This window comes from Takifugu flavidus, chromosome 12 (genome assembly GCF_003711565.1).
Source record: "Takifugu flavidus isolate HTHZ2018 chromosome 12, ASM371156v2, whole genome shotgun sequence".
Taxonomy (NCBI): Eukaryota; Metazoa; Chordata; class Actinopteri; order Tetraodontiformes; family Tetraodontidae; genus Takifugu; species Takifugu flavidus.
Window position 1 is genome coordinate 12,825,707 of NC_079531.1, and position 21,687 is coordinate 12,847,393.

The 21,687-nt window shown below is 44.8% G+C and overlaps 1 protein-coding gene across 9 annotated transcripts; it reads left to right on the forward strand.

Annotated features, from left to right (window-relative positions):
• The first annotated feature begins 4,772 nt into the window (after positions 1 to 4,772).
• LOC130535471 (uncharacterized WD repeat-containing protein alr3466-like) lies at positions 4,773 to 21,098 on the forward strand. 9 transcript variants are annotated; one of them, XM_057050541.1, is made up of 11 exons: positions 4,773 to 5,139; positions 6,079 to 6,252; positions 6,488 to 6,598; positions 6,997 to 7,296; positions 8,912 to 9,085; positions 9,417 to 9,500; positions 9,629 to 9,721; positions 9,797 to 9,968; positions 19,502 to 19,650; positions 20,083 to 20,178; positions 20,325 to 21,098. In XM_057050541.1, exons 3-10 carry the CDS (start codon positions 6,518 to 6,520, stop codon positions 20,170 to 20,172), a joined length of 1,143 nt encoding a protein of 380 aa, XP_056906521.1. In that variant the 5' UTR covers positions 4,773 to 5,139; positions 6,079 to 6,252; positions 6,488 to 6,517; the 3' UTR covers positions 20,173 to 20,178; positions 20,325 to 21,098. The 9 variants fall into 9 exon arrangements, 8 of the variants coding, with proteins under 8 accessions (XP_056906521.1, XP_056906520.1, XP_056906523.1 ...); XM_057050539.1 differs by having other exon boundaries at positions 4,778 to 5,139; positions 8,912 to 8,947; positions 9,011 to 9,085; positions 19,981 to 21,098; XM_057050537.1 differs by having other exon boundaries at positions 4,779 to 5,139; positions 19,981 to 20,178.
• Positions 21,099 to 21,687: the final 589 nt, after the last annotated feature.

Sequence of the window (21,687 nt, forward strand, 5' to 3'; positions counted from 1 at the left end):
GCTGTCCCAGCTTAGTGTGCCTGACTCCCTCTGCAGGTGGATCACTCACTTCCTGACGGATCGGAGGCAGTATGTGCGGCTGGGGAAGACTGTCTCGGACTCTATCACCATCAGCACTGGATCACCCCAGGGCTGTGTACTTTCCCCCCTGCTCTTCTCCCTGTACACAAACTGCTGCACCTAAAGCCACCGGTCTGTCAAGCTGATCAAGTTTGCGGATGACACCACCCTCATCGGGCTCATCTCTGATGGCGACGAGACTGCCTACAGGAGGGAGGTGGCTCGACTGGTGTCCTGGTGCGGACACAACAACCTGCAGCTGAACGCTCAGAAAACAGTGGAGATGATTGTGGACTTCAGGAAAGTCACAGCCCCTTTGCCCCCCTTGCCCTCATGGACTCCCCCATCACCATTGTGGACTCCTTCCGCTTCCTGGGCACCACCATCACCCGGGACCTTAAGTGGGAGCCAACCATCAGCTCCCTCATCAAGAAGGCCCAGCAAAGGATGTTCTTCCTACGGCAGCTGAGGAAGCTCAAACTGCCTCCCAGGATGTTGGCGCAGTTTTATACGGCCATCATCGAGTCCATCCTCACCTCCTCCATCACCGTGTGGTATGCTGGCGCCACTGTCAGGGACAGACTGAGGCTGCAGCGCATTGTGCACGCTGCCGAGAAAGTGATCGGCTGCAGGCTTCCATCCATCCAGAACCTGTATATCTCCAGGACCCGGAGGTGTGCAGGTCGGATCACGGCCGACCCTTCCCACCCTGGTCATGGACTGTTTTCCCCCCTCCCCTCAGGCAGGAGACTACGGTCCATTCGGACCAAAACCTCCCGCTACATGAACAGCTTCTTCCCCTCTGCCATCAGGCTGCTGAACACCAAGTGACTTATCACTTAAGCACCATGTACTGCAGCCAGTCAGACTCATGAACAATACACTACTTTTGCATTGACCTGCACTGTGGACTTCTAACTTTAACTTAACTGCTGCTCTTGCACATTATAGGAATACACATTACCTATTCCTTACTATTTATATACAGTATATATATATGTCTTATTTTATTTATCTTATTTTAGTGTTTATTGTCTTCTCTATGTTGAATGTTGCAGCGTCACACCGAGACAAATTCCTAGCTTGTGTAATACTGTGTACTAAATGAACAATGGCAATAAATAAATCTGAATCTGAATCTGAATCTGAATTATGTTGATGACTTCCACCGAATCATCACAACTGCATCTCATGCTGCACTGACGGTCACACAGCAATTAAATAATTGATGCAATCAAACTTTCTCAAATTAAATTGTGACAAATCCCTCACAACAAAACCACTCACAATTTCAGCCTCACCAATTATAACTCTCCTTCAAACATCACATCAATAAAATCACTAGACCTGCTGGTTTCCATCTAAAAATCAGAGCTTGCTTCCGCTCATTACTCCCCTTTTCTGCTGCCAAAACTTTGATCCACAACTTTAGCACATCCAGAATTGATTACTGCAACAGTTTTCTTTACGGAGCCACATCCAATATCCTAAATCAGGGGTGGGGAACCCTTTTCATATCGAGGGCCATTTCAATTTTTATAAAGTCCTCCGAGGGCCATACTATTATGAACACATACCTAGGGATGCAAAAAAAAAAAAAAGTCTATAACCACTGTGTTACTAAGTCTCATGATTGCTGCATTTGAGTTTGAATTATTTATTTAGCACACATGCATATAAAATCACCAAAAAAATAGAATAAAATGACAAGTAAAATATGTTTTCATGATCATACAAAACAATAAAAAGAGGTGCAGAGTTGAGGCAAGAGACCCGTAAGGGCCTGTTCGAGGCCTCTACTCACAAAAACTGCAATACAACAAGATAATCAAGAAAATAAATGAAGAAAGATAGACAATAAAAATAACAACAACTAGAAAGCACTCGGAGAGCATAGACCTCCGCCAAGCGCAACAATTCCTGGCATATTGTGATTTCCACCATAAATATTAGTCCCACATATACTTTGACTACATATTTAGATTCCTTGACCATAAAAACATACCGTTAGCCACTGGAATCATAACAATATATGTCTTAGTTCAGTAGTTATTCACGAAAACAAATTCACGCTTTGAAACAATTTTACTTTGTCCGGCGCGAGCGCCTCAGCGGCGGCTACGAGGCACGTTCACGAACTCTCCTTCGGCGTGAGGTTTCAGCTTCGTGGCTATTAATTCACTCACCACAAAACTTGCACGCGTAATATTCGGTACATGGTCGTGTGAAAGCTGCTTGTTGAGCCTCCAAACTCCGGCGAAGAGCGTTAATTTTATCCAAACTCATCTGTCCTTTCAACTCATAGAGTTTAGCGTGTTTCGCTAGGCATTATTCGTCCGTGTCAATCAGTCCAGCCCACTACGTACATCACATGCTGTGTTCACTGACCCTGACCTTGACTCGGACATAACATAACCGTTTGTTTTATCTCAGAAAACGGGAAAATATTTCATCTTGTTACGAAAGAAATTTCACGATACGAAAGGCAAAAATACGCTACCGCTGCTACTCGCAGCTCGCAGAGTTTAGCGAACGGTCCCACTGTATAAGTGCACATATAAAATCTAAAATCTTATTGCGTTGCGGGCCGGTAGAAATGGTCTCGTAGGCCGTATACGGCCCGGAGGCCGGAGGTTCCCCACCCCTGTCCTAAATAAACTCGGCTGCTCTTCTTCACATCCACTGACTTTCTAACCCTAACCTTCTCTACTGGCTCCATGCGCTCCAGACCTCCGAGATCAGAGTTCAAATCTAAGTGGAACCTTCATTATTCTTCACCTAAATCCATCAGTAGAAATAATTCATAGTGAAAAGTTCCTTGTTCACTGATAACATGGGTCAGACAGAATTTTCTCCTTCTACTGGGTTTCTGTTCTCACATTCCTTCACACAACACCACATACAGTTTATTAGGCACACATGCACACAAACTGTCACTGCTGTAAGCCTCAAAGGTTCACATGTGATCGGAGGCCCAACATCCAGCAGATCCACCTTTCCTGAATCATTTCTTTGACCTGTTTCCTTTGACTACACGTGTGTTTCTATCCTTTGAAGCCTGACAGATCAAAGTCTTTCCTGGATCAGACCTTGCTTCCATGGTTTTCTGCTTTACATCTCACATGCGTGCCCTTGTCCCTGTCACTGTTGTTGCCAAGTGATAAAGATGTTTGTGAACACAATCATGCTCACCCACCACAGCAGTGCACACACACACACGTGGGACTTGTAATTTCATTAATTTGCTGTAATCTATAATCCTGTAGCGTCTGAGCCGGTCAGGTAGTCGGAGCTTCAAAGCAAAGCGGGTTGACAGTAATTGTGAGAGATTTGAGACTCTCTTTTATGTTGTTCTTTTATCAGATTCTCTCGTCGATATTTCTTCATTCTTTTATATTTTCTCCTCTTTGTTCAGGAATCTGTAGTTCAGAATAAGTTTAGGAACAATGTGATTATTTCCCAGATCCTTAAAAGTTTGGTAATTGGCAGAAAGGTCTGAGAAAAGTTGATGAATATGTAACCACATTAGTGAAGGTTTTGTAAACGCTGCTCTGGATCTGTGACCACCGTGATCGGCTGCTGTCAACAGACGCTGCCTGATCAGATGGGGTCAGAGGTCTGTGGAGGGCAGCGCTGATTGAAGCGCTGATTTCATCAGACATTCCATCAGAGATCCATCTACCCTCCCTGAGACACTGCATCCTGGCAGGTCAGGAAGAGCTGTGAATCGATCAGGAGCCTTTTATTTCTGATCTGTGCATCAGTTTTCTCTCTTTGTCTCTTCTCCACTGGCACAACTGAAGAACAAACACAAGGAATGTTTCAACAGAGCTGAAACTCCCCCAGAACTCCAGAAGTATTTGTATTTCTAAGGGAAAAAAAACTCATTTTTTCAAGGGGAGATTTTCAAAAGTAGGTCTCCTCAGATCTGCATTGTTGGAGAAAAGTTTGCTGGCTGAGTTGCCTTCTCTGGCCTTCTCTTTCTCTCGCCTGCACCTCTTTCGTCTCCAGTATTAAGATCCATACCAATTTCCCTCCTCACATTTCAGCACTTCATTCTTCTCCCTGTATAATAGCAGATTCTCCACGCTGGATTTGTGGTGGGCTATTTTGGTCTCTGTCCTGGCTCTGCTTCACTGTAATCCAATTTTTGATAGTCCTAATTTTTAAAGCTTTCTTATTGAAATTGCTGAGACCTAATTTACTGATCCTGTCACCGTTGACCACCACAGATATCAGCTAATTCACAGTTCTAGCCCATTAAAATCACACACAGTGATTGGTTGTGGTCAGGTAGGAGGGAGAGGGAGGTGTGTGTGTGTGTGGTTGTGTGTGTGGAAATCTATTCACATTAGAGCCAGACGTGGTTCTTGTCCTGATTTGTTCTGTGTGTTTTGTAGTGTAGTGATTTTCTAATGTAGTGACTGTCACCGTAAACCACTGCAGGTGTGTTTTTTCGGCAGTGTTTTGTTCGTGTGTGTCTGCGTGTGTGTGTGCGTGCATGCATGCACGTGTAAGTGTGTGTGTGTGTGGGCGATGCAGTTTCCCTGCAGTAGGATTCCAAAGTTGTGTTGATGTAACTATGGTGTGATTGTGTTTGTGCACTGGAATTGCACCTCACATGGATTATTTTCTCTTTGTGAAGAGAGGGAGTACACACACACACACACACACGCACACACACACAAAATAAGGCCCAGACTCAAAACCACAACGACGATTTCGTTGCTGGGAAACTTCTCTGAAAGGGAGAGATCCTGAAAGAAAAGTATTGTGTGGTCTCTACTCTGGCTGGGCTTCTGGGGGCAGTTAGTTAATTCTCTCTGGGGGTTGCATGTTCCTTCAGTTGTTGATTGCCTTTCAGCCATCGCTGCCTTGGACAATCTCTGGACACAAATTGTGGGGGCTCCTGCAATCAGCTGAATCTCCTGCTGAGCATGAGCCAAGAGCATGTCAGCCACCAGAGACAGAGGATTTATTTTAAATGTCATACATTTAATGGTGTTTCAACACCTCAGAGCACCAGGAAGTCCAGGGCAGTTTACTCTGACCCCCACTGAGGACCAAAAGGAAAAATTGGTAAGTTTGACCCTGCCTTTGTGTGTGTGTGTGTGTGTGTGTGTATGTGTGTGTGTGCGCGCACCCAGAGGTGTTGGACACTTTCGGGACAGTAGCTGTGTATCAGAGCTGGGACCTGAGGAACACGGGTTTATTTTGTCAAGACCAGCCGTGGTCTTGACGATGGTGCATCAAAAACAGTGCAGTGATGCTGGTGAAGGTAGACCAGGATGTGCGTGGCCTCGTCTTGTCTCTTCTTGTCTTCTTCCGCTTTATTCGGAAATGGGTCACAGGGGCAGCAGCCTAAGCAGTGATGCCCAGATTTCCCTCTCAGCAGACACTTCCTCCAGCTCTTCCGGGAGTATTCTGAGGCAATACCACGCCTGAGACATAGTCTGTCCAGTGTCTTCTGGATCTACCTTGGGGCCTCCTCCCAGTGGGACATGCCTAGAAAACCTCCATAGGGAGGCATCCAGGGGCATCCAAACAGAGCCACCGCAGCTCAGTCATCTCGACATGAATGAGCAGCGGCTCTACTCCGAGGTCCTCCTGAGTGATTGAGCTTCTCACCATATAATAAGACTAAATCATAAATCTAAAGGTTTCTTTCTCAACAAATCCTCTTGATGAAGAGTTGAAGACAGAAACATGGCTGATGGGTCTGATGCCATGAAGCTCCAGGCCAGCTGACCACCACAGCACCAATTAGGATGCAACTGATGATTAGGGACTGCTCCCATAAACAGAACATCAGCTTTCTTATTTACTATTGCTTTTTTGTTCTTGGTGTAGTGTGAAAGGATGTGTTGCTGGAGATGTAGTCATAAATAGAGAGGTGGATAAACCGTGGTGGTGGGGGAGGGGCGCTCCAGTTAATCACTGTTAGAAACGAGAACTTTCCACTCATTACCGAACCTGTCATTGAAATCTCTGCTCACTTTGATGCTACTTCCCCTTAAGTGTCAAGTGGTTGGTTGCACCTTTCTGCCACCCTCACACCTCCTCCCTCAAGGCTGTCATCTACCTGAAATTTGGATTTCTGACAGAACGCAGGCGGCAGCACCGGCTTTGACACCTCTGTCTTCTGGAGCTGTTGTTCTGGGATCATTTGGGCTGAATTCACCACTGTGGAAGGTAAAAGCAGAAAGTGCTGCTAACCACCGACTTGTTAATATAATAGCCAAGAGAGTTGCTTCTGTAACTCTTGTGTGGTTACGCTGAAATGACAACCAGGTCTGAAAAACATTACTGAGGGATTAGTCCAACTGGGGACATTCTGTTTCCTCATGTAACGCCTGAAAAAACGTGTTATTATGCTGACCTTGAATACAGACTTCCTCACATGTCCTTTACCTTCCTTTTCTTGAAGGTGCCTGATTGATGTGTCTCAAGTGTAACCATGGGAACAAGGATGGAGGTGATGCAGCTGGAGAGCAGGATGGACACTGAAGACTACAGAAAACTGCAAGGCCTCTTCAAGGTTGATTCACATGGCAACATTTTCCAAATACAGAAGAACTTTAAATGGCTTCATGCATGTCACCTCAGTTGGACCTTTCTCACAGCTCTCACAGTTCCTTCATGGTTGTCATGGTGCACACACCAATCAATAAATGTAACTGCCCACACTCTCAGAGAAGCTTTAGTCAGTGGGGGCCAGTTCCAGTCACAGAGAGCCACCGTTTCAAGCTACATCACCATTAGTGGGGCTGAGGTTAGGGCCCCGACCTGTAAGAACCTGGAGGACATGTAAGAGTGGAGCCAAAAGTTCTCCGTTGTGATACTTCTGATCAGAAATGAGCGCACATGTGCTGCTATTTGTGATGTAATCTGCAATCATGACACATGTGTGATTGTGATGTGATGATCTGGACACAGGACCCCTCCGGTGCGGCATGCTCCTTGTCCAGAGCTGAGTTCATTGGGCTGGCTTGGCCGTCAGTCGGCCGTGGCTCCAGGCAGCAGTACAGCCTCCTCTTTGACAGTGTGGTTGCCTGTCAAGAAGGTCATCGCTGCACTCACCCCCTGAAGGAGGATGTGTGTATCACCTGGGGAGGCCTGTGCTCCTTCCTGCTGCTCCAGTTGTCAGATAAAATAAAGAACAGCAGGATCAGAAGCATTCCTTCTTGGAAGCCACCACAAGAGGTGCCCTGTCCACATCGAGACCCTGTTCAAAAGGTAATGGAGAATTGTGCTCCTGCAGGAAGTTATCAGAAACAGGTTTGGAGCTCTGCTGACGGGCTTATTTTTAAACTTAGAGAGATAGTCTTGCTAGGTTTCACCCATCAAACCTTCACACCTCTGCAGATAAATGACTCTGGACTATTTTAAGTCTAACATCCATTAATTAATATGTAAATGAGGAGTCCAGGAATATTGCCATCTGCTGTAGCTAAAGTGATGGCTCAACACTTTAATTTCTCCACCCCAACAATGATACAATGTGACTGTCAAAGTTTAAGGTATTGCTGCCTGACCTCAGTCCAGACGCAAGAGAGAGTTCTCATTACTGCTGATCTAACATCTTAATGATTAGATCTAAACTTATTAATAACAAAATGTCAATTCTGGATTAGATGCAGATAAAAATCATGGACTTTTTTGCTCTATCTTTTTTTTAATCACTCAATCAACTTGATCACAAGAAAAATACAGGTTCAGCTTTAAAGAAAATACACTTCAAGAATAAACTAGATAACTTTTAGCCATTTATGTTATTAAATTTTAACAACTAAAATATTTTTCTTTTACATTCTCTCACCCCAGTGGATCCACATCCAATACACAAATACACACAGCCGAAAAAACAAAAGAAATAACTCAGTTGCAGGCCTGATTGCAGAAAAATCCGGGTTACTCCAAACGATCTTCAAAATGTAGAAAACTGCTACATCAGATGTAGTTCAGTTGCAAAGAGCGGCGGTTTACTGGTCCAGGTCATTGATGAAAGGTGGCACCCGTGTTCGACGTTCAGAAGCAGACGGACGATGGAGGCTCACAGGCACTCAACGACTACCTCCAGATGGTTAGGAATTACACCATGGCGGTGGTACAGGCAAATCCTCACGGTCCCGTGTTGAAACGGCAAGGCCCAGCCGATAGAGATAGCTGTTTAAGCCACTCCGCGGCTAAAAGTTCACCCCCTGTACTATGGAATGCTAATTACAGCTAGCACAAAACAAATATGTTTTAACACGGACGCTTCAACCCAAAACATGTGCAGTAATAAACATCCCAATAATCACTTACAGAATGTTGAGGATACAATATTTTTTGTAAAACAAAGATATACTGATGTTACAGATAGTTCCTCTTATGCTAATTGATCTTTTCACCTGCGCCATGCATCTCCCCAACCCCGCTCTCATTTTTCTTCACTTCCCCCCCAAAAAAACATCCCAAAATCCACCTCAACCAATCACGCATTAGTTCAACACTTCAATAACACTGATCTGTTCGACATAAAATAAAAAATACAACAAAACATCTGAGTGTCTTTTAAACATTCTCTTATGAAATTGTACATTTTGTGTTTTTTGTTACCTTTTCTTGTTTACACATTGATGTTTTTACCTTGAAGTGTGGGCAAAGCCCTCTGTGCTGCTATCGTTAATGTGAATCCATCGGTTCTATCCTTAAGTGTTGTGCGGCCTCTCTTCTGTTATCTGTCACTCACTCGGTACATTTAGCCTCATGCTGGTATCGTTGCTCTATGGCAGGAAGATCAGAGGCGCCGTCCACTCTGAAGGACAGTTGCTCTCCTCAGTTGTGACCTGTCCTCCGCTCTGTCCAGGTGCTGCACCTGCAGACCTCAGGTCAATATTTGACTGTGAGTAAAGGAGGAACTGTGGTTCTGTGGGATGGTGAGAACATGTCCCCTCTGCACACGCAGCAGCTGCAGAACAGCAGAGTGGCCCCCAAAGACCTGTGGGTCACTGATGTGGTGGTGCTATCCAACATAAACAAGGTGACTTCCACATTTGCTGAATGAGACTTATGTAAGTGTTTAGTGAACATTGTTTTAGCATTTACTTGGTATAAACGTCTGACCAAATGATTATTGATGTAATATGTTGGCTGTTGGTGGGCAGGTGTTGGAGCCTTGGCACTACAGCTTGTGCTAGGCTTATGTGCTGCTATAGCATAGCACAGTTAGCTCATAACCAGAAGGTCATATATGTGAGGTCAAACTTTCTTTGTGGGGTTTGGATGTTCTCTTTGCAGATGTCTGGTTCTTCTCTAATCCCTCAAACCTTTAACATCAGCTTTATTCTGATGTGTTTATTATACTGTCGCAGGTGGCTGTGTCCTTCACCAGTAAGGAGGTGTACTTCTACGACATGCTGGCTCAACGAGACTTCAGCTGCCAGTACAAACTGCAGGTAACATCTCTGATAGTGTGTTTTTAGAAGCTCAACTCTGATCCATTTTAACATTTCATCCTAAAGTGTGACATCAGATTATCTTCTGCAGTTGCTCTTCATTAAGAGATGATCATACCTCTCTGCAGGGTTTGAAGTTTACTCTCTGGTGTCTTGACTACTGGGCTGAACCTTCACAAACAGACCGGGCTGTTCTCACTATAGGTGACATTGGAGGACAGGTATTTACTGTATACAGGAAAGGCAGGTGAAGGTCAGCAGAAGTTTATATTCTAACAGTCTGTGTATTTTCTCAGGTCAGTGCATTGTATTTTACCTCTGCTAACATCTCTCTGTTTGAGAGGCTCAGCCTGAGGAAAGACTCAGATTCAGCTTTTGTCATCCTCTGGGATGAGCTGAGGAGAGGACGACATCGCTCGTGTTACACCGTGACACACCAGGGACACATGTCTGCCTGGGTGAGGAAAGGTAGGAATTTGCAGCTTTATTATCGTCCCTGATGTTGGATTGCAATACCTCTCGTGTGTCACTGCCAATCCGCGTGTTCTTTAAATGAAGACTTCAAGTAAACAAATGCCAATTTCAAAATGTATTTAGCAAACAGAATCAATTCAAGATACAAATATTACAGAGCTCCGGGCCAGTTCATAACCCTACCAACAACAAAGTCAATTGTCAGGGCATGAAGTCTGACATCCTAACTATCCCTTGGCCCAGTTTATATAGAAAGACATATGTAATTATTGATGCTAATTCAGTCCAATCTAGTCCTTCTTCTTGGGTGACTTCATCTTCTTCTTACTGCCTCATTTGGTGTTGGTGCAGTCCTTCTCCATTGTCTTCTCAGATGGCCAGGTCAGAGGTCTTATTCCTGTCCAGGAACTTTACGATGAATTTTACGATGAGGGTCTACCATTTCCTGTCTGCCTGGCTCCAACTGTCTAAGCAGTATTCATGTCAAAGAAGGGTCAACTGACTTGCTTATGTGTATTCCTACTAAAGATTATATACTATCCCTAACTTCTAAACTAACTGTAACATAAAACAAAAACATATAGTATAACACATGCTAATAAGATAAAAGATGCTAACAAGATAAACTAATTCTCTTCAATCCCCCTTTTGGCCTAAGCTAGGCCAATAAAACAATTCATTGACTGCTCCCTTTGCTGTAATCAAGAATAATAGAAGTTTAATCATGGTGCCATCTTCTTTAGATGTTCCCGGATCTGTCCAAGCGTTCTCTGTGAATTACCTGCTGGGGTACATTGATTCCAGTGATACCAGAGTTAGGGTTAATGTGTTAGTATGTTAGTATGTTAGGGTTAACATGTGATGTTCACTCTGCAACTTCAAAGGGACCAGTCCACCTGGGCTCTGACCACTTTCTCTTGATGACTCTCAGAAGAACCCACTCAGCTGTGTGTGGAATTCCTGGATCCTCACTGACTGTTGTTACAGAGGTTGCCTGTTGGGAGAAAACTGAGAGAGTCGTTTTTAGTTGAACAAAATAAGATTTATATTTCATTTTAGTGCTGGGCTGGCCTATGGATGTTCTGCTCCTGGTCCCGGAAAGGGAACACCCCTCTCGCGCTCAAAGGGGGTGAATCCTGTTCGGGAGCTAACAGAGCTTCTTACTGACATCCAGGCTATTGGAAGTGCCTGTGTCCATTTCATTCCACTGTGAGCACCTATGTTGCCAATTTTGCTCTTCAGTGTTTGATTCATTCTTTCTACCTTCGCCTAACGCCTTCTCTACTTCTTGTAAATCTTTATTCTTAAAATGAGTTCCATTGTCAGACCTAATTTGTTTAGGGAAACCATGTGTCGGATTAATCAAAAATTTAATAACACTTTTTGCATCTTCTGCTTTTACGGGAACCGCCTCTGGCCAGCCAGTGTATGCATCCACTGCCACCAAGAGGTATCGGAACCCATTGACTCTATCAATCATGTCAGTGAAATCTATAATTTTCTTGCCCTGCCATGGGGGCAACTGGAAACTTGCCCTCGTGTGGTCGAATTGTTGATTTTACATTAAATCGTGTGCATATTGAACATTCTCTGCATCATTCGTGGTTTCCCGCAGTGTGTCAGGCCTAAGTTGACAAAGTTCTAAGTGAATTGCTCCCACTACATATGCTGAATCTGTATAGATGGTCACTCTCTTTCCTTTGATATTTCTAATGCTCTAATAACTGCCTTCAATTCTGCAAGTTGTGCTGACTCTTTACCTGTTATCTTTCCTGTTTCCACTTCCATTTTCTAACTATTGCCTAGGCAGCTTTCAGCCTCTCTTGTGGGTGTCTGAAACAACAGCCGTCTGTGAATAGTATTTCATCTGGATCCTTTAACGGCTCTGTCTTAAGATCTACTCTAATTTTTTCATCTTTCTTCACTTTCTCCTCACATCTATGTGGTTCACCCTCTCCCATACCATCTGCCATATTGATCCCTTCATGTGTGTATGTTATGTGTGGTGCCGTTAAAATCTTGTCCATCCTTTTCTGCCTAAGTGAGGTCATGGTGAATGCTGCTGAGCTGACCAGTGATACCACACTATGTGTTGTAAGAACTGTCAGAGCGTAACCCATCACTAAATGTGCTGTTTTTTGTAAAAGTTTTGCTACCCCTGCTACATGCCTTACACACGGTGGCTGCCTGTTTTCAGTGGGGTCCAGCATTATACTTGCATACATTAATACTTTCCTTTCACCCCCTTTTTTCTGAAAGAGAACACCATTTACTGTATGTTCTCCTTCAGAAACATCCAAAAAGAAAGTATCTTTATATTCCGGAATGGCAAAACATGCAGATGTCGTGAGTGCCTGTTTAAGAGCAATGAACGCTTTCTCTCCCTCAGTTGTCCATGTTAACCGAGCTGTCAAATTACGCATTCCCTGTTCATTCACCATTGCACGTAGGGGCGTAGTCTTTTCTGAATATGTAGGAATAAAATGTCTACTATAGCTCGTGAGACCCAGAAATGACAACATTTCCTTTACAGTCTCTCATACCACTCATTCTGTTCAGCAAAGTCGACCTGTGCAGCCACACCTTCAGGCCCAACACACAAACACGGTGATGTAATCATCCAGAAATTTCCTTATAACTTTTCTCTAAACGCATCCTAATACACCTCATTATTCTCACGGTTGTAAAATAGGGTGACATGATAAGGATCAACTGGCAGGGCAAAGGGACTCAGCATCGACAGCCAGGGCCTCCAGCTCTGAAACAATGCCACAACTCCGACACCAGGTGAGGTCTCTGGCTCAAGTTCTCCCCAATAAATGTCCGCCCACACCCCCTGTTCTGGAGAGGGTGTCGGACTCATCAGCATTTGTCCCTTCACACCTTGGTGTGAAATACAGCAGTTCAGTTTCAGTCCATTAGGAAATTGCACCACAAGACCTTTATCTCCACACAGAATAGCTGCTCCTGTCCTCACCAGGAGATCTCGTCCCAACAGGTTGATAGGGCAATGTGGTGAAATGACAAAGGGTGCAACACAGTCTGTCCAGCAAAACGAGTCACTAATGGCACAGAAAACGGCAGTTTCTCCGGGCTTCCTGAGAACCCCACAAGCTCGACGGTGTCAGATGAAATCAGCTCCGGTGTTAAATTCCATGAGATAGTGGAATAGCGGGCTCCTGAGTCAACCAAGAAAGAATGTCGTCTTCCCTGCACCGTCACGTGGACGAGAGGATCTGCCAGTGCCTCGTCCGCGGGTGCCCCTGGGCCCCATCACTGCAACTCATCGTAGTGCCAGTTTCCCGCTGGGAATTGGCCTTGTGGAGCAACCTCAGGATTTGGAGCACGATATTGAGGTCTTCCCCTTCCTCTGTTTCCTCTGTTAGACTGGGGGAAGAAAGGAGGGTTTGGGCCAGGTCCGAATGTTGGAACACTGCCTGGTACATCCGGATAGTTGCGATATGGACAGTTCCTTTGCCAATGACCATACCGTTTACAGGCGTGACACTGCTCTCGGCCTAAGTACCCGCCCATCGAGCTGTATCCCTGCCCACCGCGTCTCCCACGCATGCCTCCCCTAGGACTCACCCAATGTGGGTTTCTAGGTACAAAATCTTGCTGTGGACCTAACTGATCTGGCTGCACCTGCCGAGGAAACTCCTGAACCATCTGTTTCTCTTCCTTTCGTTTATCATTAAGCTTTTTCCGTACCTCATCTAACTGCATTTTTAGGAGCTGTTCCTGGGCTGTCATCACCCCCTCTTTCTTTCCCTGTTGTTTAACTTTAAATGTGTTGATGTGGTGAGAGAGATGTCTCTCCCAGACCTCCGCTGTGCTGCCTGGAAGGTCAGGATTTCCTTCCATGGCTTCTTTCACTGACTGTGGAAGTCCTAAAATTATGGCCTGACGGAACAAAGTGGTGTGTCGATTATCTGAGCCAGGATGGCACACTGTGGCACACATCCATTCCTCTTTACACCTCGTAAGGAACCCATGTGCCGACTCACTTTCCTCCCACTTAAATCTTAAATTCTGCATTGCTCCTGGAGATACTGGAAATATCTGTCTCATAGCTTCACCAACCCTGGTTGCACAAGGGCCAAAACATGCAGCATTAGGTCTATCTTTAATGCCTGCTGCTATTTCAACTTTATCCAAATCCCAGAGAGACACCTGTCTCCCTAAAATTCCTCTAAAGTCTCCCATCGCCAACTGCATGCTCTGTGTTAAACTGAAAAGGGTAGACATCCACTTGCCGCCTCCCTCTGCGGGTGGGGGCATCTTATCCACTAAACAATTAATATCTGTGATAGCAAATGGAACATATACTGGTTCCTGTCCTCCTCTTTTCTGTATCCGAGGGGCCTGTAGCTGCGGTCTTTCTGAAACGGGCCCCTTACTCCGCGTGTGTATTCCTATTTGATTCACCTCCTCATTGTTTATGGCCCCTGTCAACGGTAAACCTCTATACTCACACTCACTCTCTTCCCCTGATTCTGATTCATAATTTTCCAAAAATAAACCTGGGTCTTTTTCATATAATTTTGTCTGAAATTCAACAGGCTCTTGAAGTTCCAATTCCCCAATAAATGTAGCTGGAAGTTTGAGGGTGTCTGTCTCACTCTCCTCTTTATCACTGCCATAAATCAATCTTGCCTTCTCCTCCCTGCGCTCAGCCCTGGCAAATCTCCTGAGGGATCAGCTCTTTTCACTTGTTTTGTTTGATTGCTAAGTGTTTTAAAGACATTTAATGTAGATTTCTGACTGTCCTGTTTTTTAAATATAGTTTGTTGGGAGATTTTAGGGCGAACCACCTGAGCTTCCTCTCTAAATTCAATTTTTCCTAAGTTATCTTCAACCTCTTCCTGTCCCTGTTTGATCCTTCTAACCTGTCTCCGAAGTTCACCCACTGTCTCACGTAACTCCTGCATTTCTTCATTTCTGTCCACATCTAACTGACCACTGTTAATAGTCAAAACTGGCAATTGATATGGGGGTGGGGAAGAGGTAGTAGGTAATGCTGGATAAAGAGTGGTGTTAAGTGTCAATGTCTGGTTTGGATCTTCTAATGAAGGCTTCTCTACATTGGGCACTCGTGTGACCCCCCTAGATCTGAAATAGTGCACCGCTGCTATAAAACCTAATTTTGGATTATCAAGATTATCCTGTAATATAGTGTGAATTTCTGACTCCCACTTACACAATGCTTCAGCTAAATTAACCTTCACCTCTGGAGGGGGAAGTATCTTCTGCTTCTGAGCTTCCTTCCACAACTTTTTTATTGCATCCAATTCTCTCTCCCTGTCCTCTTCTTTCATGCCACTCACCACCTGATCAAGAGTCCACTTCCACTGTTCTTCCACAGACCGAGGATAGGGAGAACATTCTCCCTGATCCCAACACGTTTTGCCACATTCCAGTTCCATCTTTAACTATGCTCCCAAGTGAGATTGAATGTGAATGACTCCAACGGTCAACTCAATGCCTCAGTGAAACAAGCTTCTAGACCAGGGGTGGGCAAACATTTTGATTCGTGGGCCACAATGGGTTCTGACATTTGACAAAGGGGCCGGACCTGGAGCAGATGGATGAATGGAGTGCTTTAGTAACCTCACCTCATTGGAGAAAAAATACACATCTTGGGATATGGAGAAAACATGTGCTTTAATTTCAAATGAAAATGAAGAGAAGCATTACAACAAAATATCTGACTTTGGAATGAGTCTTAAAACACTTAAAATCAAATGAATAAAATGTGCCTTTCAAAAAAAAAATTAATAACCATTTCTATTTTAAAGCACTGAAAGTTCTGTTATCCTTCAGGATATCACCATCACTCTCCTCCTGACTGTCTTTTTTCTAGTGGGAAAACACCAGAATTGCAGTGAAAATTTAACATTAACCAGGTTTATTCATTTAATTTTTCAAGTTTGGCGGGCCGGATTAAAACGTTTAACGGGCCGCGTGTGGCCCCCGGGCCTTAGTTTGCCCATGCCTGTTCTAGACCAAACTTCGTTGGTCCGGTTTCACTCTGGGGGTTAATTCCCAAGGACAAAGAGCCTTTTAATTCACGTTCACTCTGGCGCTTTTCCAACCCACACAAAAACACAAATCACGGGCGTCGGGAGTGTCCGTCCCGTCAACTGCGCTCCGAGTCCCAACCCAATTTTTTTCATATACAGTGCTGTATATGCAATTGGATTGTTGGATTGCAATACCTCTCGTACTAGTTCCGGTTTACTCTAACCGTACTTACGGACTCTAACCGTACTTACTAACGGACTCGAACCGCACTTATTTACGGACTTGAACCGCACTTATTTACGGACTCGAACCGCACTTACTAACGGACTCGAACCGCACTTACTAACGGACTCGAACCGTTCTTATTTAGGGACTCGAACCGCACTTACTAACGGACTCGAACCGTTCTTATTTACGGACTCGAACCGTAATTCCTGCAGTCATTTCAATATTTTCTATATTTGTATCTGGAATTTATAACTAGGACACTTCAATTGACAGTGACGACAAATTTTTTGGAAATTGCCAATGTGCAGAGCTTTGATTAAACAGGTGTCTGCTTACCTTTTATTAGGGATCCCTTTGTCGTCAGTTGTCCTCCGAAGTGACCGTTCTTTGCCTCAGATGACTTCTCTGTCTTCATCACGTCGGGGTCACCAAATTGTTGGATTGCAATACCTCTCGTGTGTCACTGCCAATCCGCGTGTTCTTTAAATGAAGACTTCAAGTAAACAAATGCCAATTTCAAAACGTATTTAGCAAACAGAATCAATTCAAGATACAAATATTACAGAGCTCCGGGCCAGTTCATAACCCTACCAACAACAAAGTCAATTGTCAGGGCATGAAGTCTGACAACCTAACTATCCCTTGGCCCAGTTTATATAGAAAGACATATGTAATTATTGATGCTAATTCAGTCCAATCTAGTCCTTCTTCTTGGGTGACTTCATCTTCTTCTTACTGCCTCATTTGGTGTTGGTGCAGTCCTTCTCCATTGTCTTCTCAGATGGCCAGGTCAGAGGTCTTATTCCTGTCCAGGAACTTATCAATCACCAGTAAATTATGCTGTCATATTTTACGATGAGGGTCTACCATTTCCTGTCTGCCTGGCTCCAACTGTCTAAGCAGTATTCATGTCAAAGAAGGGTCAACTGACTTGCTTATGTGTATTCCTACTAAAGATTATATACTATCCCTAACTTCTAAACTAACTGTAACATAAAACAAAAACATATAGTATAACACATGCTAATAAGATAAAAGATGCTAACAAGATAAACGAATTCTCTTCACTGATGAAACAAGGACAGATCCAACCTCTCTGTCACTCATGTTGTGATTCTATGTACACCTGTATGGGGAGTCTGGGTGTGGCTTGGCTGGCAATGGACACCATTCATCTTATTGTTGCTGAAAAAGTGTTCCCATTTGCTTCTAATCCCAAAACCATCTCTGTCAAGTTGTGCTGGACACCTGTCTTCCTCTAGGATCATTCTTGCAGTCAGGAGAATCATGAAGGGAATGTCTCCATGCCTTGCAGCAAAATCAACTATGTCTTTATCATGTCATGCTAACAGTTCAGTACACAAAAAACATTAGCATTCACCCATGACAGCCAACATCAAAGGCTTAAAGAGGAGCTTGGAGTATTCCTTCATAGTTCACTGCATGTTGCTGCTAGCCTGAAGCCAAGAGCAGCTGAATTAGTAGGAGAAGGCCCATATCTTGGAAATAGTTCGGAAAACTGTGTTGTGTTGTCTGCAGTGTGAAGCAGCACCATAGGAACACATGGGCGGGTCCCTGGTATTACACACTCCTCAAGAGGACAGAAATTTGTTTTCACTTGTTGGACTGTGAGAAAAAGCTGGCCCTGGTTTGGAAGTTTTCACAGCTCCAACATCACCTTGGTAGAACTGCCTTCTCGTCTATTGTTTAAGAACATTCTGACTTTTTTGGGTGGCAGACCGAGCACCAATGGAGAGGAACAGCTGGAAGGAACAGCTGACTGGGGTGGTGAGGAAGTACAACCGATCCAAATGGGTAAAAAGTTGTGGAGAGAAGTTGACTGAGTGTTGAGCGTGAAGTGGGTTCTGCAGGGTGGTCCTGGTGGAGGACTCCTGCACGAGGCTATCAGGAAGTATGACGTGTCCCGGTCAACACAAATTGTTCTTGCTCTGGTCTGATGGTCTCCAGTCATCCTGGTCACACTGGTCCAAGCTTTGCCTTCCCCTGCTGCTCAGCCATCGCAGTGGCCCAGCGTGGCGCTGATCTGCAGAGCTGCTGCGTTCTTTCATAATGATTCGGCAGAGGAACCGAACAGGGACATGCCTGGAACTGATCAGATCTCAGGAAAGGAGATGGGAATAACGATAAATATAAACAATCACAACAAATTGGAAAATAGAAAAGAGAAATGAGGGAGAAGAAGCAAAACATCAGCAGCGATGGCCACATGAAGATTTGTTCCGTGTGTGTGTGTGTGTGTGCGTGTGTGCGTGTGTGTGTGTGCACCCCCGGGCCACTGGTGCTATTCTTTTGAAGTTACCGGTACCTATCCTGCGGTGTGAGTGGGCTGTGTACCATCAGACATGGCTGGTTATCCAAACCTCCAGAGCTTCAGGCTAACGGCCACCAGAGAGGAGGATGAGGGGGAGGATGAGAGACCAGGAAACATAGAAATTACAATGGAATGCAGGACAAAGAGAGATATCTGTGGGAAGAATCTAGGAGAATAAAGTACATTAAGATGTTTTGTGTGTTTGTGTAAAATCTTCAGAGCTATTTGCTTTGATGCAGCGGTGACGTGACGCTGTAGTTGTCCTGTTGTAGAGGGAGGGGGGCCGACGATGGCTGAGGGTCAGTGAAGGGGATGCAGAGGAGTCATACTGCACTCTGGAAATCTACTTTTCATTTGCAGGACGTGGAGCAGGAGATGAAATCTTACGTTATTATCCGACCCAGCAGTGTGATTGATCTCCTGACCCATGACTGGCCCCAACAGCCAGAATAACCTCCTGAAATCCAAAAACTGACATCCAATTCAACACTGTCAGCAACATTTCATTAAATGCAGATGTGGATGCTACAGGCTTGCACAGCAGATGCAGCTTCATGGTGCCATCTGTAATTGCTGCACTTCCAGTCTGAAGGAGAGGTGATGAGGATGGACTCATGTGTCCCGCTTCACCTCCTCTCTGCTGCAGTGCGTTACCTGGGCTCCATGGACGCCTTTGCATCCTGTAGCAGCTGTCCACAGAGCAGTCTGGTGATTGGCTGGAGGGAAGAGGACAGCAGAAATGTACGACTCACAACCTTTGCTACAAAGAGGGGAGTGTGGGACATGGACCACCATTGTGGACTCAACCTGATAGGTGGGGAGAAATCCAACCTTTGGGTTCCAAACAGGTCCGACCTCACACCTGTGTGGTCACATCTGGATGAACGCACTTGCGCTTGTTCTCTGAAGCAAACATCTGAAGCAAACTGTAATGTGGTTGCAGCGACGGCGGGTCTGGACCACCGGGTTCTGTTGTGGAACCCCTGTGTGATGTCAGAGCCGGTGTGCCTGCTAAGAGGACACACAAACCCCATCACTGCAGTCTGCTTCATCCAGAGCAAACAGGAGCTGTTCAGCTACTCAAAAGATAAGGTGTGCCTTTGGTGTGTGTGTGTGTGTGTGTGTGTGTGTGTGTGTGTCCGATCAGATCTTGTCCTTTCTTTTGTCTTATTCGAGGAGAGTAAATATTTTCAGAGCATTTTGTTTTCCATCTCCTTTTTGCTCCAACACCATCTGCTGAAGTGAGGAGCTCTGAAGATCTTCATATAGTAACTGCAGTAACTGAGCTGCAGGAGCAACAAAGGAACATCTAAGGCTCCTCATCTGTTCGCTGTCCTGATCTCGCTGTGAATGATCTTCTGCTTCTGTGTTTGTCTTCCGCTTACAGATCTGTCTCTTTAGCTGATCTCTGTCCTCCTACAGGTTCTGTGTCTGTGGGATCTGTCGAGGCAGCTATGCCTTTACCGTCTGACTACCGTCTTCCCAAAGATGCAGGAGGAGCCTAACACCCTCCTGTTTCTCCAGGAGGAGCAACAGCGCCTCCTGCTTTCCTTCAACAGTATGCTCTTCCTACTAGAGGCCACCAGGCAGGAGAGGAACAGCAGTGATATGTGACGGTGTGTCCAGGTAAAAGACTTCCTGTTTCCACTCATCTCCAGGCTCATCTCCACCCTGAGACCTGCATGACATAATGCCGAGACGTTACATCCGAACTTTTTCTACAAAACTGCTTCTTCACCAGATTTTTTCTTTGATGTGAGCAGAAGTTAAACTCTGCAGGAAATGAAGAGGCTGGAGGTCCATATATGATGATGTGACCCCACATTCAACCCCATCAAGTCTACGGAACTGTTGGAATCACCCCAGTGACTCTGGCACAGTGGTCAGAGGGTCAAACACTTCCACTGTTGCCATGGCAACACCAAATCTCCACTGCAGGCCTGGCTGATATACCGACCTGGTTGCTGAACTGACTGAAGGTTAAAAATAGAAACACACACACACACACACACACACACACCACACACACACACAAAGTTATGATTATTGTTTTTTTGTGTGAATGTTGTATGCTTTTGATTTCTTGATTTGTTTATGTTTTGAGCTGGTAGCCCACAAGCCATTTGGGAATCTTAAGGTAGCCCTCAGCTTTAAAAAGGTTGGTGACCGCTGGCGTACAGCTATGAAGGTGGCAATACCTGTAGATTGATACAGAGAGTGAGAGTGGGAGAGACGCAGAAAAACTATGCAAGAAATAACATCATCACTGATCTACTCAAGCAAGGTCTTATGTCTAATCTTAAAAGTAGAGATGGAGTCAGCCTCCCGTACCTGGACAGGGAGCTGGTTCCACTGCATGGGGGCCTGATTGCTAAATGGTCAACCCCCCATTCTCCCTTGAAAGACTCTGGGGACCACAAGCAAACCAGCAATCTGTGATCTCTTTAGTCAATACCTGTCAGAACTCTAGCTTCAGCATTTTGTATCAACTGGAGGCTTCTTAAAGAGATGTTTGGACACATAATAAAGAATTACAGTAGTCCAGCCTGGAAGTAACAAATGCATGAACTAACTTTTCAGCATCATGCCGCGTCAGTAGTTTACTGATCTTTGCGATTCTCAGGTGAAAAAAGGCACTTCGAGAGACTATTTTAATGTGTGAGTTAAAGGACAGATTTTGGTCAAAAGTTACTTCAAGATTCCTCACAGAGAGACTTGATGCTAAGGGGATACCGTCTAGAGTGATAATGTGATCTAATCTGTCCCTGAGAGGTTCAGTTTTTCCTGAATTAAGAAGCAGCAGGGTCTGAAGCTTCACTAACTGCTCTGTCTCCTCTGGATGCATGGATAAATATAGCTGAGTGTCATCAGCATAACAATGAAAATGTATCCCATGCTGCTGAATAATGTTTCCTAAGGGAAGCATGTACAAGGTGAAAAGGATTGGTCAAAGTACGGAACCTTGTGGAACTCCATGACTAACCCTACTGTATGAAGAGGGAACGCCATGGACATGAGCAAACTGGTGTCTATCTGATGAATACGATCTAAACCAGTCTAGTGCTGTCCCTTTAATCCCAATCATATGTTCCAGTCTGTTAAACAGGATGCTGTGATCAACTGTATCAA

What these genes read in the sequence shown, in the direction of transcription:
- LOC130535471 (XM_057050537.1), top strand. Translation starts at nt 6,518, where the DNA reads ATGGGAACAAGGATGGAGGTGATGCAGCTGGAGAGCAGGATGGACACT. An exon ending in AACTGCAAGGCCTCTTCAAG is followed by an intron (nt 6,599 to 6,996) that starts GTTGATTCACAT and finishes ATCTGGACACAG; the next exon opens with GACCCCTCCGGTGCGGCATG. An exon ending in TCAGCTACTCAAAAGATAAG is followed by an intron (nt 19,651 to 19,980) that starts GTGTGCCTTTGG and finishes GTCCTCCTACAG; the next exon opens with GTTCTGTGTCTGTGGGATCT.